Source organism: Papaver somniferum, chromosome 11, assembly GCF_003573695.1.
Source record: "Papaver somniferum cultivar HN1 chromosome 11, ASM357369v1, whole genome shotgun sequence".
Taxonomy (NCBI): Eukaryota; Viridiplantae; Streptophyta; class Magnoliopsida; order Ranunculales; family Papaveraceae; genus Papaver; species Papaver somniferum.
The window spans coordinates 28,905,314-28,923,216 of NC_039368.1; the positions used below are offsets into that span (position 1 = coordinate 28,905,314).

Below are 17,903 nucleotides of genomic sequence, written 5' to 3' on the forward strand. Positions count from 1 at the left end.
CTAATCACCGCCGTATTATTTTTTTTGTTTTCTTCTGTGTTATATATTTATAGTATACTAAACCTAAAAGGATTATTAATGACCTAAACTTTGTGGTCGACACGATATGCTAAACTACAAGGCCTCCTTGTATCTTAGGCCCAAATGAAACGAGTGAATATTATAACTTTTGTAAGGCCCATTAACAAAAGAAATGACTAATACTTATTAGGCCCATTAGAAAAAAATCCATAGCCGTACAACTACAACAAAAAAATCAAAGAGGATAAAACCACATGTTACTGCAATATCATTTCAGGAAAAGACTATACTACCCTTATTTCATGAAATGACAAAACTACCCTTATATACTAAATGACAAAAATGCCCTTGAAATTTGGGACGGGCTTTACAGCTCTATCCCCCTTAAATGAAATTTCGTCACGAAATTTAGAGGTTACCTTAGAAAAGTTCAGGATATTTGCTCCGCATTTCAGGCTCTAATTCCCATGTCGCTTCCTCAAAGTCTCTCTCAGCAATCATCGCTCTTTCCACTACCTCATTATAAGAGGTAATCTTCAAAATAGACAACCTACCCTTAATTGAAGGTCTAAGTCCCTCCTGAAACTTAAAAGCCTTCAGCTCTTCATTCTCCACCAGATGAATAGCAAAACGAGAAAGTTCTTCAAACTTGGCTTGGTACTGTGCTACGGTCATATTTCTCTGAGTCAACTGCATAAACTCGATCATGCGTTGGTTTCGTGCAGTTTGTGGAAAGTACTTATTTAGGAAGGCGAGTCGAAATTCTACCCAGGTAAACAGACCGTCATTCCTAGAACGACGAGTCAAGTCCCACCAGCGAGTGGCCTCACCCTCAAGCTTAAAAACAGCAAGATCCAGCTTATCCTCGTCATTCACGCCTAATAGGGTGAATATTTTCTCAATCTTATCTATCCAATCTTCAGCGACTAGTGGATCAGGACTACCTTTAAAGGAATCGGGCTTTTGTTCACTAAACCTTTTAACTAACAAAGCTCGTTGATTAGGTGGTGGAGGGGGAGGAGGTGCATTCTGATTAAGATTCACTTGTTGTTGCATCGCTTGAGCAACAACATTCAAAGCACGAACAACCTCACCGAAACCCTCATCATGTGGGACGGCTAAACCATTCGTACGACGAGACATGTCCTGATTGAAGGACATTAAATTATAAGTAACACCGAGAGAATTATCTATGCAAAAGAAGTGTAACCTAATACGCATTCAAACAACAACAATCAACAGATACACGAACAATTTCACATTCAAGCATATAGACGTACCGACTTATTCAGAAACTAGCCTGCCCAAAGGATCAGACTAGCTCTGATACCAAACTGTAACAACCCAAATTTCGGGCCTGGATTTCAACCCAAATCCAAAACCCAAAATCCAAAATGCTACCTTAAATATCAGGCCCTGACTTCCAAACTTGGCCCAAGTCCAAACGACTAATTCTTTGTTTAATCTTTATTTATGTTTAATTCAGAAATTCTGTTGCAGCGGATACATAAAAATTCTTTTCGGAACATCTAACCGTTAATTTGACGTGATTTTTAATTTACATGAACCCTAAAGAAATATACTTTATCAAAAAAATTAATTTCACCGTTAAAAGTTCCAGATTAAATCCAAAATAATTACGTTTTTAAGAAAGATTCATAAAAAAGAAACTGACGCCAGGTCACTCAAATAATTTTACTGAGTCCAATACGAATCCATAAATTATTATAATTATATATTCTGAATCCTAACTTATCGCCTTTCCAGTAATAAAATTTCTAGGATTTTTAGTTTATCTTAAATACCTTTTGACCATAGTCAAACGAGTAGTTGACCAGTACTGCAGAAACGCACAACAGTGACGATTCGTTTTAGAAAAATCATATCAATTCATTCAGAACTTCAAATTTTCTTTGGTCGATCATTATGAAAAGATAAAATAACCATCTTTGAGTTTTCAGTAGACTCTAAAGTCTAAAACATGACATAGAATATTTAAAAAAATAGACAACTTCAGTAAAATTGAATCTGACAGAAAACGTCTGATCCTTGTACAGTGAAAACAATTGATTTAAAATACTTCTGGAACTCAGAAAATTATGAAATTTTTATATGTACATATTGAGAGATTTTTACATTTAACATAAAAGAATGAGACAAAAAAGTATTATATAATAATTATGATAGACAGTCAAACTGACATGATCCAGAAATTTCCATTATTCAATCAAATAGAGTAGTCTAAACAAAGCATTGTTTTCTTTGGTTATGCATTAACCCAATAATCTTTAAAGCTTTAATAACCAATAAATAACTAATTAAATCATCTAAAAGAGTTGATGATATTTTATTACAATCCCAATCATAAATCCTATGCAAACTACTAATAATAGCACCAAAACCGATCTCTACGCTTTTCCGCCATTAACTCCTTGTGGTGCCATAAAATCTGGAATTTTTTGTCATTAAACGACGTGAGTTGTGACACCCAGTAGGAAAAGAAGCAACAAAACATTTTATCAAACATTTTCAATTCTTTTTATAACAACTAGCATGGTTAATAGCATCACAAATACATGGAAACACCACATCCATAAGAACAATCAAATAAATCACATCAAATCCGCTCGCCCCAGGGAGCCCCACGTGGGTTTAGGGAACAAAACCGTTCCCAAGGATATCTCGTATCCCATCATAGTTGTTTTTAAGAATCACAATCTATGGACCGCAGCCCAACATACATAATCATACTCACAACATCGATTATCATTCATATATGAATCAAAACTTACAAAATAAAATTAATTAAAAGAAACTTAAATAAAAAGAAGGTTTTTGATTGTGTTGCGCCTACCTCAAACGCTAGCAATAATCCTTAGGAAGAACAGTAATGAGATCAATAACCAACTAATATCAAGGTCGCTCCAATTCTACGAACTAATCACCCCCGTATGGTGTAACCGTATGATAGTGTTTCCTGCATGTTTTAGGATGATCTGTCAAGATCTTAATGAGTTCCATGGCTTTGCTTAAAGCGGAGTGTGGCAGGACACTCTTAATGGACTCACCTATGTGGATGTTGGAAGTGGGGCCGCTTCCTATGAGAATTTGAGCTTTTTCTCTAGAGACATTCATTAAGTCCGGGATTTAGCCGACGGCCAAAACGGGCACAACGGCAAGAGCTTGGCAGCTTTCTTTTTCTTTGAGACATCAAAGTGTGGTTGTTATTTCTGAATTGCACTCACTGTTGACGGTTCAAGACATTGTGTTCACCGAAACAACAAGCAGTTCCGGTAACCTCTCACTATGTTAAGGTTCAATCTCTGGGACACCTTAGCCTAATATTGATGTATTATGTTTTCTCGTATTTCGTCGATATGTTTTATCATTCATGTGGGGGATTGTTAGAAAAAACGCTTTAAAATTACCAATTTTTCCATGGACTATGTTTTGATCCCTAGACCTATTGCCCATTAATTGTTTTTTCTTTTGAATAGATAAAACAATAGTCCCACATTGACTAAAATCTAAAGATTTTTAGACATAAATACCATAGAATTGGCTATAAGGGCATGGCCCTTGGGTCATTAGACTTTTGTGCTTGGAGAGAAGGCTTAGACTAGGGCAAGGTTGCCTTTCCCGTACGCGCGGTGCTTCGCACAGAAGCACGCACGCCGCCGTCGGACGGGTCGGGCTCGGGTTCGGGTTCGGGTTCGGGTGTGGGTGTGGGTGTGGGTTCATTAGATCCTATCTTTTTGCTGAAACTTTTGGTGGGTGTTTTACACACATGTAGAAGAATCTTCTTCTTTGTCTTCACATGTTTGTCTTGGCTTTCTTGTCTGTACGTGTTTGTCTTGCTTTCCTTGTTTGCACATGTTTGTCCTGGATTTCTTGTCTGTACGTATTTGTTTTGGGTTTCTTGTCCGTACATGTTTGGCTTGGCTTCTTGACAACACACTGCTCTAAGCCTGACAAAAACAACACTGTTTTTAACCCAACATTACCAGTATTTCTGTCATACGCATGGTTTGGTTGCATGCATTTTTCCTCTCGTTTGTAACGTCTTAAACACTATATAAGGGAGGAGTCTTGAGCTCTTTTGACACACCACAGAGAAACATCTCTTCTACTCTCCCTCTGTTTTTCTGTAAACATCTCTTCTACTGTTTTAAGTTCTGCCAAGCTCTAAGGGTACCCTCTTTGTATGCTACATTGAGGGGTACTAACTGTAGTTTTGTATCCTGGAGGTGACTCGCCAACTGCTGTAGCATCTCAGAGGAGTGGCAGGCGATATTGCCTTTAGGACAGCGTAGTTTACGTGCCTCTACATTCTCTGTGCAGCAACATCAGCAACATTATTTTGAGCTAAGTATCTTCTTCTCAGTTACATTATTAGTACTTTCTCCAACATATTATGCTTGACAAATTGATTGATCGATTCATTCACGAATCTGTTTCATTAAGTTTTAGCATTAGCGGCAAAAATATGTAAATTAGTCGCACATTACTTTTAAATCATAAATGGATACAACTCAGGTTTAATAGATGCAACAGATGGAAACTGCACGACCTCGCTCTGCAATTCAGGGACAAACATGTTCGAGAACAGCTGTTTAATGAATAAAACATAGACCGACAAAGTGCCCGGTCGTCCCTATGGCTATCTCCTTTTTTTGGGAATCGATGAATGATTTTGTTTCCGTTTGTTCACTGTAGGTTGGTTTAATGAACTTGGAAAATGAGGAATTTGCTAAGAAGGTAGTGCAGTGAGCACAAGCTAATCTACAGAGGACCAGAGGTAGGCAATTTAGCCAACAGTTAACAACATTGTTCATATGGTCATGCTATAAAAGAATGTGTTGTAGTCGTTTATATGCTTGGGATGTCGTCACACCTCCATTAAGTTTTTGATGTCATTCCCTGGAAAATAAGTTTTTGATGTTAATAATACAGAATACATATTATTAACTTTTAAGTGTAAAAACTTAGCTTCAGCCTTTAAGTGTTGTACTGGCAATTTTAGCTATTCTGGAATATGTGACTTTTCAGCTCTCCGGTATAACCATAAATCTCCATCTCTTAAGTACCATACTGCCAAGAATATAATTATGACAGGATTGATCTCTATCTCACCGCAACTGACCTTCTTCATGGGATAGTCAAGAGACTCAGGGTTGCTGAGCCTCTGTACTTGACAACCTTAACTCAAAGCTGCATTAGCAGCATTACAATTCACTTTTAAAAGGGTGTCATTAGGAACCAACTAATAATTTTGTTCATTGTTTCATTGCAGGTGAGTACAGAACAGAGGATGAGAAAACACTCCTTTCTGAGAGAGGTGGAAAATAAAATTTAGATGCAGTACAGGCAGTGTTGTGTGACCTGATATATCCGCAGCCACCAACTGCACTTGCACCTATACGTGATAGGCTCAGTTTATGTCATGGTTAGTACCTAAGTCACCTCTAGCTATACCTCGCTGGATGTGATAGTGTATAATCTTTTCTTCATGTGCATGGTTGGATTGCAAACTGTTCGGTGTTAAATGATGGACATTTATGGAAACTAAATGAACCTGTAAGACTCATGAGGTATACTTGGGATTGCGTATATGATTCTGAAATCTAATTTTTGTTTTTGACAAGGTTTCTATATTCAGCATAAAATGGATCTGGCACAATTTTCATTTTTTTTTTTGATTCTGACATTTGTGTTTAAAATTCTAGGGATAGGCCAGCGAAATTTAGGTTGTTATGACTTAACAACCTGGACCATTTGGGTTGGCATTGGTGTTAAACACTATATACAACACCAAAGATGCAATATTGGTAGAAAATGCCCTCAAAAATGGCTGCGGCATCATGTTTGTGCCAGAATGCTTCAAATGAATCATTGATTACAATCATAATGTGTATGAAAAATATTGTTGTTCGCCGATGTGCAACGCACGTGCACTCTACTTGTATATGTAGTTGAGTAATATAAACCTGGCTAAATTGGGGTCTATGCCACTTAATTGAGGCCCATAAATACATGACAAAATAGGGTCATTAAGAAGTAAAATGAGAAGCCTCTTATGAAATTATTTTTTTAATGACTAATTCATCCCTGATTAATTAGTGTTGATCCAGATAATTAATAGATGTTTAGTCAAATTAATCTAAAATCAACTAATGTTAGTGTATCATCAAAAACTAACAAAAATATATTTTTATTTGACAAAAATTTACCCAAAATCGGTATGTGTTCACTAACTTGTATACCGATTCTGGGTTAAAATTTCCCTTCCCAAATACACCTAGAATCGTTACATGTTATTTACCACATAGACCGATTATGAGAATCGGTTTTTGATTTACACACGTATAGACCGATTGTTACAAGTATCGGCATTTTTGAAATAAGGGAAATGAGGAATTTGTTATTTAGGTGAGCTTAAAAGCTGAGTGGACGTCGTCACGTGGCTAACTCTCTATGACATCTAACTTATAATATGGGTGATGCTCAAGGACGCGGCGAAGTCTCCGTTATATTTCCCTCAGATATCTTCTATTGCTCAAGGACGTGGCGAAGTCTAAGCAGCTGGTGGCATCTTTTTCCGGAGTTGTGTGCCTTTTAGTGATTTAGTCGCACTCGCATCTTTCTCTTATTCACTTTACAAAACGAGAGAGAAAAGAATAGGTAAGAAGACATATTGAGACAGAGACCTTCGATAAAGAAAAATTCCAAGCATTTCTTTATCAGACACAACAAATCTTCAGCTTCTTTTTCTTCTGCTCGTTTTTATTTCACAGCTTAGTAATAAACGTGGATTGGATCAATCACTTTGAATCCTAATCAAATTCGCCTATCATCAATATTTTAGGATTTTTGAGGGTAATGGAAACTTCGAGTAACAGTAAGGATTCGTATAGGAATTCGTCTAGCAGTGGCAATAATTCGAGAAGATTCGGGATGCAATTTTCTGCTGCGAAAATTGGGTGAGGGTAATTTGTATTGTAAACTCTTGATTTATTGGTTGTGAAGATAAATTGAAGAGGCATTGATGATTGTTTGTTGTGATTTTGTATGTCGGTATTTGGAAATCAATAAAAATCCTAGTAATTCAAGTTATTTCTATTTTTGAATTTGGATTATGGGATGTTGGAATTTTTTTGATGATTTAACTACAACGATAAAAGTGGAGCTGCTCTGAATTTGGATAATGGGGTGCTGGAATTTTATAAATATCAATCGGCATATATAGATGTACATATAAGCCGATTCAAGCAAAAAAAATTTTTTGTCAAAATCGGAGTTTGTTCATGTCAATATAAACCGTTTGTGGGTAGACTATTAAAATCGGCATTTGTTCATGTTAATATAAACCGATTGTTGGTAGAATAATTGACAGAAGAAATTAAATAAGAATCGGGAGTTGCATTGCGATATATATACCGATTATGGGTTCTATATTCTTCATTTTTAAAACCCAAATCCAGAATCGGTATATGTAATGCAACATATCCCCCGATTCTGGTTTTTGTGTTGGTCAGTTTCGAAGAAAATTCTGGTTTTTTTCTTTTTTGATTAAGTTGTTAGTTCTACCCAATCTTATATCCAATTTAAACTAGTTCGAGTGTAATTTTTGAATAGCCAATCTGAGATTGGGTTTTAGACGTTAAATCTAATTTAAGAGTTTTTTTGATTTTTTTTTTCTATAATCATTGATGATGTGATTCGATAATGGAGTTGGCCGTGAAGAATGGAGATAACGGCGGTGTTGGTTATCCAGTTTTGTGAAGGAGGCAGTTATGAATAAGTTAATGAAATTAGATTTTAGTATTTTAGAGTAAGGGTTATTTGGTAATTTCATCTAATTTTTAAACAACTCATCATTGTTTGAGGTGGAAATAAAATTTCGATAGGCCCCAATTTAGCCGGGTAATATAAACCTTCGTTGCTACTTATATTTCTAAACTAGAATCCTTAATTATACTATTGAAGGGCATATCTTGCTACTTATATTTCTAAACTAGAATCCTTAATTATACTATTGAAGGGCATATCTTGAAACCCATATGATTGTTTTTGAATTAAAAAAATAAAAAAAACATTACCTATTCGGTTTACATGTAAGAGCAACCGCAACCGCAATTTATAATTATGTTTGGAGAAATGAAGGGATTTATAAATCCGTTTACATCAAAAGGTTTTTTAAACTACTTTTCGGAAAATGCATTTATAAAGTAGGTTTGAACATTGAAGTAATTTATAACTACGTGATAGTTGGAAGTTGTTATTATTACGTTTTTTTCTTAAATCATCTTACCTCTGCACGTAGTCTTAAAATGCGTCGACTCGTACACGGAATTTACAATTGTGTTTAACTTTAACGGTTTTATAAAATGCCTTTCGCTCATAAAGGATTAATGATTACGTTAACAAATAAACGTAGTTTTAAACTATGTTGCTGCGCTGCCCAGTACGCCACCCTCCTTCATTCTCAAATAAAAAGCCATATATGAGATAGCAATTTGGGAATATAGAACCCCAACACTAAAGTTGCTCCAAGGGTGTTTAAAACCCGAATACAACCACGACAAAATCATTTCCATTTTTCGGTTTACATGCAAGTGGGTCATGACTTTCAGAAGGTTTTCTCAATCATATTTAATCCAGTTATCCAGACGAGGATACACCAGAAATCAGTTTCTCTGTCCCGACCCTGACGCAAAGGAAAAAAGTTCTTGGTCTCCATATTTTCCTCGTAATTTTTCATCAACACCCACTTTGATGCTAATCCAGAATGTGCAGCGTTATCAGTGCTGTTCTGAGTCTGGGAATTCACTGTGCCAAACAAAGACTTTAGCGGAAGTGATGTTCTTCTCTGCCTTTGTGTTTGATGATGCCTGTTTATTTTGTTGTTGTCTTATCGCAGCAAACTTGTTTTCTATGGCTTCTCTGCCTGACGCGTATTTACGAGTTGCTTCTGTGGAAGAGTTTGACTGACTTGATGCTTTCAATTCAATAACAACCTTATCCGTTTCATTGCCATGGTATTGCTCTGGAGTAGATACGGGTTGCTGCGCTGGGCAGGAAAAAGTTTTATTTCTGCCAGAAATCTTTTTGAGGGAGAAAGAGATGCTTTCCCTTGAAAGGCCTTCCCTTGTGTTCCTTTCTCTTACCATTCCATTATGGTTGGTTGGAACATCGACAAAATTCCAACCAACTAGAATGGCAAATGTTTCAAGTTTTTTTGATCGAAAACTAGAATGGCAAATTATAGGTGGTAATGTCATACTTTCTTGGTAGGAATACTTGTGAAAAAAAGTCATGCTAGGTGATCAGCCCATACTTTCTTGGCAAGGATAGGAATACAACCCACGTAAAGCCCCAGACTTACCTCGCGTAAGTCTTACTGTTTCCATCTATTTTTGTATATATACAGGAGCAACATGATGAGCAGATCAAGCTAACCATTACGCAGAGAGAAATTAAGTAAGAAGAGAGAGATGGGAATAACAGTATTAAGATGGTTAAGTTTAGTACTCTTCATAGTTGGAACAATTGGAGTAGTTTCAGGAGATGATCAAGGAGGTTGTCAAAGTCAGGTTTCAGGTTTAGCAAAAGAATGTGCACAATATGTACTAAGGACAGGTGCAAAAATTCCACCATCAAAGGCTTGCTGTGAGTTGATTAATACGATTGATATTCCTTGTTTATGTAACCATGCCACTAAAGAGATTGAAGTTATTGTTAGCATGGAAAAGGTTGTTTATGTTACTGGTTTGTGTGGCAAAGCACTTCCTCACGGAAGCAAATGTGGAAGTATATATGCATACCTTTTCTTTCATCCCATATTTTCAATTGGCCTTATTCTTTACTTTTATCTGCTAATAAATATTTTATACTCACAATTGGTTTCAGGTTTTACTATTCCTCCTGCATGAAGGGATTAGCCACAGAAGAAAAGGAAGAATGAGAAGAAGAGAGAGTGAGATTCAAGTATCAATATCAAATTATGCATGTCACTGTCGGAGCTGAGGCAGCTGCCTGTTGTTTGTCGTCGTCGTTGTTTTTTTTTTTTAAGTTCAACTTTTTAATTAGTGTGAATTTGGATGCTCATTTGGAAATTGGCTCACTTGAATCTCTAGTGGTTGCCAGAGTTCAAATTTCTTTCCAGATCAATCGTGTGTCGATCCAAAGAGCATCCTGCAGGTTTAAATTTTCATCTATATTTTCTCCTGTTAGTTTTTGTCATTGTTTGTCAGTCATTTAAATGTTACATGTCAGCTTCTTTCATTTATCTCTCTATCTCCCATTCTCCAGTTACCAGTTCCTATTTCTACATCTGACTGCATAAAACAGTATCACGCTATATTTTGCTAGTTAAACTATAAAGCATGTAAACACTGTAATCAGAAAACAGAAAACAGAAAGCAAAGGAACCCAGGAGATTTGTAGGAAGGAAGAAAGAAAGATTGGGACTACGCTGCATCAAAATTCTTGATCAAAAAAACACTTCATGAAAAGGACTTCTCATTTGTTAGTGCTAGATGAACGTGTTGGAAATTCTCATGGTTTGGACACGAAAGAAAACATTCACAAGAATGTGAACCAAAACACGCGCAGAATTTAGTATCCACGTAGCAACCCCTCAAATTTGAGGAGGTCCCTTTGAATTTAGTAATCAACGATAGGTGAGTTTAACCTTTTATTGATGGTTAATTACCAATTTACTGTACCAGATAGTATGTAAACTTTCTCCACTGATACAATTCGTATTAAGATAGATTTTATATTCGTTTACCCACTGGCTATGCCAGAAAAGTCACAGCAATTACGAACGTGTTAACATTTCAGCACAATATGCCCTAACATGCACCATCCTGTTAAATATGAACATCCATAATCATACGCATACAAAACACAATAAGCATGCTGGCAAGAAAGTGATCTATTTAAATATCTCACTGTTGAAAACATAGATTTTATAAATGCCGGAGGTTAAGTTGGAGGTAGCTCCGTGACCTTTTGTTTCAGACTAGCTACATCTGCCTCAGCAAGGGCCATCTCCTCTAGCTCCGCCCTTGCCTTTGGACAGGGGGTTGGTAGGATAAAGAGAATTCATGTAACCATAGGACAAGAAAAAAAAAAAAAAGGAACAGTACCAACCTTGTAGTTCATACTGCGTTAATTAGAGAACTGCTTTAGAGACATATCCAGGCCAATCTCCTAATCAGCTCTAAGATCTCTCTCAGCTTGCAACTGCGCTTTCAGTATTGGAACCCGTGGCAATAATCAAAACACAATATATGCCATATTACAGGGATCTTCGCTCACATGCAGGAATATCAATTGCAAAAAAAATAAAATTGGTAGATACAAATAGCGATAGCGTCTTAGGTTAATGACCAATATTGTTCAGCAAAGTTTGATGAAAAGCACCTGATCATCGTATTTTACCATACGGCCATACCCATACCACCATGTCACAAAAAAAAGAACCACTCTATGTGCACATTCCAACACTTATCCATCTCATATGTACACAGTTGTTCCAAACATAATATATGCTATCTTGATTACACATGTACAGTAGCATTTTACCTTACTCAACCTATCCAGCATCTTGGTTATTTCCTTCCAAAATTTTCAAATTCATATAGAAAAATATTAAAGAACATGATAAAGGATAAGTAATTGCATACATCTTGTTGGAGTGCTAATCCTCGCTCGTGGAAGCTTGCAATCTTCTCTCTGAAGTTGCTTGGCAAAATCCGATTTCCTGTAGCCTGATAGTGAAGGTGGTCAAACTAAGTAAAGGTTCCCTATATTTCCACCCAGCTCTTTCCAGGATTCTTCCTCAATCCGTTGTCCCTCATCAGCTGACGTGTCAAGTCCCCTAATTTTGTTTTTCCAGCATCGTCATAAATGTTAGCAAGAAGGACATAAACTGCTGGATCTGACGGGTCCAACTCAAGTGCCCGCCTCGCCATGTCTTTCCCCAAAGTCACATTGCCATGTATCCTACAGGAACCCAGCAATGTTTTGTAAATTAAAGCATCTTGCGCAGGCTTCATGTTTTCAATTACAGTCATGGCCTCTTCTAAGCGTCCAGCTCGACCAAGAAGATCAACTAGACAAATATAGTGATCAATGGTTGGCTGTATTCCATGCGTTTCAGTCATGGAGTTGAAGTACTCAACTCCTCTATTAATCAGACCACCGTGACTGCAAGTATAAAGTACTAATAACATTGTAATATGATCGGGTTTGACTGCTGCCAAAATCATATCCTCAAAGATCGAAAGAGCAGAGGAAAAATGGCCATTCGAAGCTAGCCCAGAGATCAAAACATTCCAAGACACCACATTTGGATCTAATATCTCAGAAAAAGATCTTTGACTATCATTTATGCTTCCACACTTTCCATACAAATCAACAAGGGCATTTGAGACGGATATCCAACTTCCTAATCCTGATTTCACAGAATGACAGTGAAGTTGTTTCCCAGTTTCCGTTGCAGCTAAGCTTGCTGATGCAGACAAAAAAGTAGCCATACTGTGTCCATCCATCTTAAGTTGATCCTTGTAAATATTGGAGATGATGCTTAAAGTCGTTTGATGATCACCCATCTGATTCAATCCAGCAGCCAAGTTTGTATACGTTACGACATCTCTACAGGGCATTCCTTGTAGTACATTCCAAGCATCACCAACTGATCCGAACCTAGCATAAACCTCAACTAGAGCATTACCAACTGTTACATTATTACGCAGTTCTGATTTAATCACATATCCATGAAGATTTCTTACTTCATTTGAAGCACAGCTCTTGAGAATTTCTGCAACTGTGATAGGATTTGGTTGCAAGCCAAAAACTTGCATATCCATAAATGCTTGAAATGCTTCACCTTTAAGGCCACGTTGAGTAAAACCGGTAATCAAAGAGGTCCAAGAAACAACATTTGGTGAAATTATCTCTTCAAACGCTCCCAAAGCGTCTCTTACCACTGCAGAGCTCTTCATGTACATGTCAACAAGTGCATTTCCAACAGAAACACTCGTCTCTAACCCATCCTTGATAACAAGAGAATGAATTTGTTTTCCTAGCTCCCACTCACGGATAGATGCAGCTGTATTTAAAATTCCAGCATAAGTGAAAGAATTTGGCAAAATCCTCTTTAGTTGCATCTCACGAAATGAAGAAATTACTTCACCAAAATTCGAAACTCGAGCGTACCCGGTAATCAAAGCTGTCCATAACCAGACATCAGATTCTGGAGTCTGGTTTGATACCTTTACTGCCTCTTCCATTCTTTGACCTTTGGAATACATGTCAGCAAGAGCTGTTTTCATAATCAAGTTCAGCTCAATGCCCATTAAAACAATGTGGGCATGAACCAATTTCCCATACTTCATACCTAAAATGCTACAAGCCATCAAAAGTTTCACAAAAGTGAATTCATTTGGTGAAACTCCCCCTTCAATCATCCGCAAATACAACTTCAGAGACTGTATCCAATTCTGAGATTGAACTAAAGAAGAGATCATAGTAGTCCAAGAAACAGTGTCACCGTTGTTCTTTATATCAAATATTTTAAGAGATTCTTCAAAGTAACCACACTTTGAATAAAAATCGATTAAAGCACTTCGTAAAACAGGATTTGGCTCGAACCCACGTTTTATAATGTGAGTATGAGTACAAATTCCTAGCTCAAATTCCAACAAAGATGAACAGGATCGTAATATACTCGAGTAAGTGAACTCATTAGGAACTTCAGATAAATTAATCATGTTACGGAATAAATCCAGTGCCTCTGTATAACTACCATCTTTGACATAAGCAGATATAACACAAGTCCAAGAAACTACATCTCTATAAGACATTCCATCGAACAACTCACGTGCATATTCAACACCAAAACATTTTGAATACAAAGATAAGAGATTGTTATTTAGAATTAAATTATCTTGAAAACCCAACTTGATAATGGGGCTGTGGATACAAATGCCATCTTTAATAAACTTTGAGTTGCAATAAGAGACAAGACGTGTACAGAATACTTCTGAAATGGGGGCAATGTTATTGGGTTGTCTTGAAGTAATACAACGGAGATATTTTTTCTCAAGAAAATATGACAAGTTTGTTTCTCTGGGGGAGAAAGGAATGAAGATTAGTCTGGGGTTTCGAGTAATTGATAATAGTGAAGGGTTGAAGATGTTTCCAGTAATGCTTTTAGCAAGATTCATGAAATGTAATATTAGCTAATTAAATTTGAAAGTAATTTCCCTCTTTTCTTTCCCTGGTCTTTTACACGGCTGCTGATGGAGATACCGTTTTCTGTGAGAGGAAACTTCACTTTATTCAAACACTTGCAGTGGGATGAGCCCCGTATCAATTCTTTCTTGGTAAATCTATTACAGGGACGAAATGTAAACGACAATGGTATGTTTATCCAGGGTTGATCCTGGTTTCCTTGTTAAAAAAAAAAAAAAAAGACACCACCAAGGCTTAGTTTGAAAAAAAAGCGGAATTGTTGAAATTCTCTTGATATGGATACTAATAATGTGAACTGTAATATTCAAGTGCGAAGAATAATTAACTGTTATGTTTAAGAACAGCAAGTGGAGACGATGTAAATGAGACTTGTTATTTCTCTTTACTGTTTCGTACATACTCACAAACGTACACAAAATGTATCTTCACTGGCTATTTATTTCAATAATGAAAGGGATAAACATGACCATTCATTAAGGTTACTATTAACCCAATGTTGACACGTGTTGTAGCATGTGGCACTTCTAAGGATTTTGATGTGGGTCCCATTTTTAGCATGTGTATTTGTTGGTGGATCAGCCACCTAGCACAAATTTGTATAACACTCCCCCTTGGATGATCCACCGTTCCAAAAATGTTGCCTCATTGAAGCTTCGCTGTAAAATCTTTTGGAACTTTAGAGTGATGATGGTCGTCTTGAATTTTCTCCTCTTGCTAAAGTTGCGTCAGGAAAACCATTTAGGACAAAACCTGAACGTTGGGAGTTCACAACAGTATTTTCGATGCAGCTTGTTTGGCTTTGTGTAGAACTTATCAGGAAAAACCATGTGCGGTAAAAAAAAACTGACTTAAGAGTAGAGTGTGATAATTAGATCACTGATTCCGCCAAAAATTCTATGGATAACCTTCTCTTTACAAGATGCTCATTGTTCTAAGTTGTTATCTCATTAAATAACTCGTCAGGAAAATCCAGAGGGACAAAACCTGAACTTAGGAAAACATGATTCCTCATAACAATGATAAACCCGCAGATGTTGCCTCGTTAAAACCTTGCCTGGAAAAACCCAGAGGGATAAAAACCAGGACGAAGGAAAAAGAGTACAACATTTCGAACTGCGGATAACAGTTGACTCGCATGCCTCATTAAAACCTTGACAAGTAAAACCCAGTGGGACAAAACCTTGACTAAGGAAAAAGATTACACGTCGTGATGCCCAACATTCCCAATATCCATAGTCTTCTACGGCTCTACTCCCCCTGATGAGTAACCACCTTAGTTGATCATTGTTCCATATCGCATAGAGATCACGAACCATCTTCTAATGTCTTCAGCAGCTTCAGCTTCCTCCAGTTGAGAAACTTGGTCCGATTTTATTCTGTGCAATTCCTTAATGATCATTTGGTTGTGCCAACCTTTTATTCTTCACTAGCTTTGTCTGAACAATCATAATCGATCGGAGGATGAACAAGTTTCCTCTACTACCATACTATTAGCTAGGAAAATGTTTAACTGCTTCAACGACCCACGAAGATGAAGAGGTTTTCTTCGGACCAATGTCTCGATATTGGTGCTGGATAGAACCAGACTTACATGTTTACTACAGACCCAATATCGGGTACCTATAACGTATCTCAGTTAATGTACCATTAGTTTACACATCTTTTGTGTAATACAAACCACAGAGTGATACATCTCCTTGGTTGAGATGTAAGCCGATCAATCTTAAAAATAAGAGATCGAATGATTAGCTTATCCATTTAAACATGTCCAAACCTTTATGTTTGACGAAATTAAAGGACTTCTAGCTACAATGCTCAATCAAATTGAGCCCTTGTTTTACCGAGATTTTCCATCTCGAACTCCTACTTTAAGCATTTTTGTGCTTTGGAGAATTTTTTAGGAGTTCCAATCAAATAGATGTTGTATATTTCAAATATAATAAATGCACAGTTTTTGAGCATATAAAATGGTTCACATATCCCTGGGTAATATAAGCATTCACTTAGACGATTGATCACTTTCGTCCTTATTGAGTAAATGCTATGACATGGTAATTCTACTGAAAAAACTTCAGGAATTTACGTGCAGTTTTCTGTATCTAGTCTTTCATACAGATCCGCAGTAACCACATCAACTAGATGCAGATCGAATCCTTAAAGACTGCTAGACAAATACCATAAAGGTAGTTGCATCCATAATATGGAATATGTTACAAAGAAATCCATCTCAAGTTCCTGTAAAAGACTTTGTGCCATTAGTTGACTTTACTTTCTCACTATGCACATACACCCACCTGTAGCCACTAGGGATTACATTATCGGATGTCGTAACTGCAGACACCCGTTTGTGGCCAAGAAGAGTAGCTCACATTATCGAGTGTTCAGGATGCAATACCAAATTTATGCATTTTTGCGAGAAACTGTTATTTTGCTTTGATCTCTCCTGGTATAACCAATCATACCTTTGATGACATTCCCATAGAGAGTGGTTTAAACCAATGACACCTACGGTAGTATCAGTGGATACTTTGACTATGTCATCAACAATCATTAGATTACGATCGCAAATTTCTCTATTTCATGCATGCCTTATGGAAATCCTCTCATTTTGAGGTTTCACAGCCTTTGCAGAGACATTCTCTTATTAGTAGAACTATACTCAGAGAAATTAGATCTTCCACTGATAGTCTCTTTGAGAGCACTATCTTTCAATGATTGTGACTAGACCTTCCTTTTAAGAGGTGCAGAATAGTTTAAGTCAACTAGTTATCCACGCTCAAGGTGTGTTCTAAGTGACACACTTGCTACTACATTTACAGCTTCTCAAGGAAGCAATTTGATTTGCAATCTCTGAAGATGTCAAATCTTCGGAATGTCTTTCAGTGATGAAAACACCAAGATGAGATACATCCTGGTTTATCTTTGTGAAAACCGGGATACTTCACGTTGTTTTTTAGGCGATAGCCTTTCCTCCCCTAAACGTTGGGAAGACTTTCTCATCGGATTTGCAAATCTTGTATAACACGTCTCAAACAGAAAAACATGACAATGGTTACATGAGTAATAAGTTCAAAGTGCACAAGAACATAAAATGTGCTCACCATCAATGCCCAGAGCATTACTAGGATGATACAACATCAACGGATGACAAACAAGAGTTTCATTTAAAATTTATATGAGTATAGATACACAGTTACCACCCAGGTGATATGTCGAGTCATTTATGACTACCAGACCATTCTCCCATGAACCTGGTTAGTGCCCGTGGAAACTCGTTGTCAAGGTTATCGTTATACACCAAACGACCTTAATTCTCTCATTACGCTTTCTTATAAGAACCAAATTTGTAAGCAATGCTAAGACCAAAGTCTCAAAAGCGTACAAGGGAGAAAACAACACCATATGGACCGAGGTCCATATTTGCCAACCCATAAACTCTGTCGATAATTCCTTTGCAAAGGGGGATATCTATCCACAATAATTTAAGTATTTACTCTGAACAATATCGACAACCATTTCATAATCAGCTAATTAACGATCTTACATTATTCTTAAAGAGCATGAGGATATTTTAATCCATTTGTACCATATTTCAGTATGCGGATATTCATCTCCGA

At 36.9% G+C, this 17,903-nt stretch overlaps 3 protein-coding genes across 3 annotated transcripts; 1 reads left to right on the forward strand and 2 right to left on the reverse strand.

Moving 5' to 3' along the window:
* Window positions 1-441: 441 nt before the first annotated feature.
* LOC113324254 lies at window positions 442-1,164 on the reverse strand. Its single transcript, XM_026572574.1, has one exon. It carries the CDS (start codon window positions 1,162-1,164, stop codon window positions 442-444), a length of 723 nt encoding a protein of 240 aa, XP_026428359.1.
* Window positions 1,165-9,481: 8,317 nt separating this feature from the next.
* LOC113320847 lies at window positions 9,482-10,305 on the forward strand. Its single transcript, XM_026568744.1, has 2 exons — window positions 9,482-9,831; window positions 9,931-10,305. Exons 1-2 carry the CDS (start codon window positions 9,516-9,518, stop codon window positions 9,951-9,953), a joined length of 339 nt encoding a protein of 112 aa, XP_026424529.1. The 5' UTR covers window positions 9,482-9,515; the 3' UTR covers window positions 9,954-10,305.
* Window positions 10,306-11,306: 1,001 nt separating this feature from the next.
* Window positions 11,307-14,659, reverse strand: LOC113321435 (pentatricopeptide repeat-containing protein At5g52850, chloroplastic-like). Its single transcript, XM_026569345.1, has one exon. It carries the CDS (start codon window positions 14,256-14,258, stop codon window positions 11,835-11,837), a length of 2,424 nt encoding a protein of 807 aa, XP_026425130.1. The 5' UTR covers window positions 14,259-14,659; the 3' UTR covers window positions 11,307-11,834.
* Between the last annotated feature and the right edge of the window lie 3,244 nt (window positions 14,660-17,903).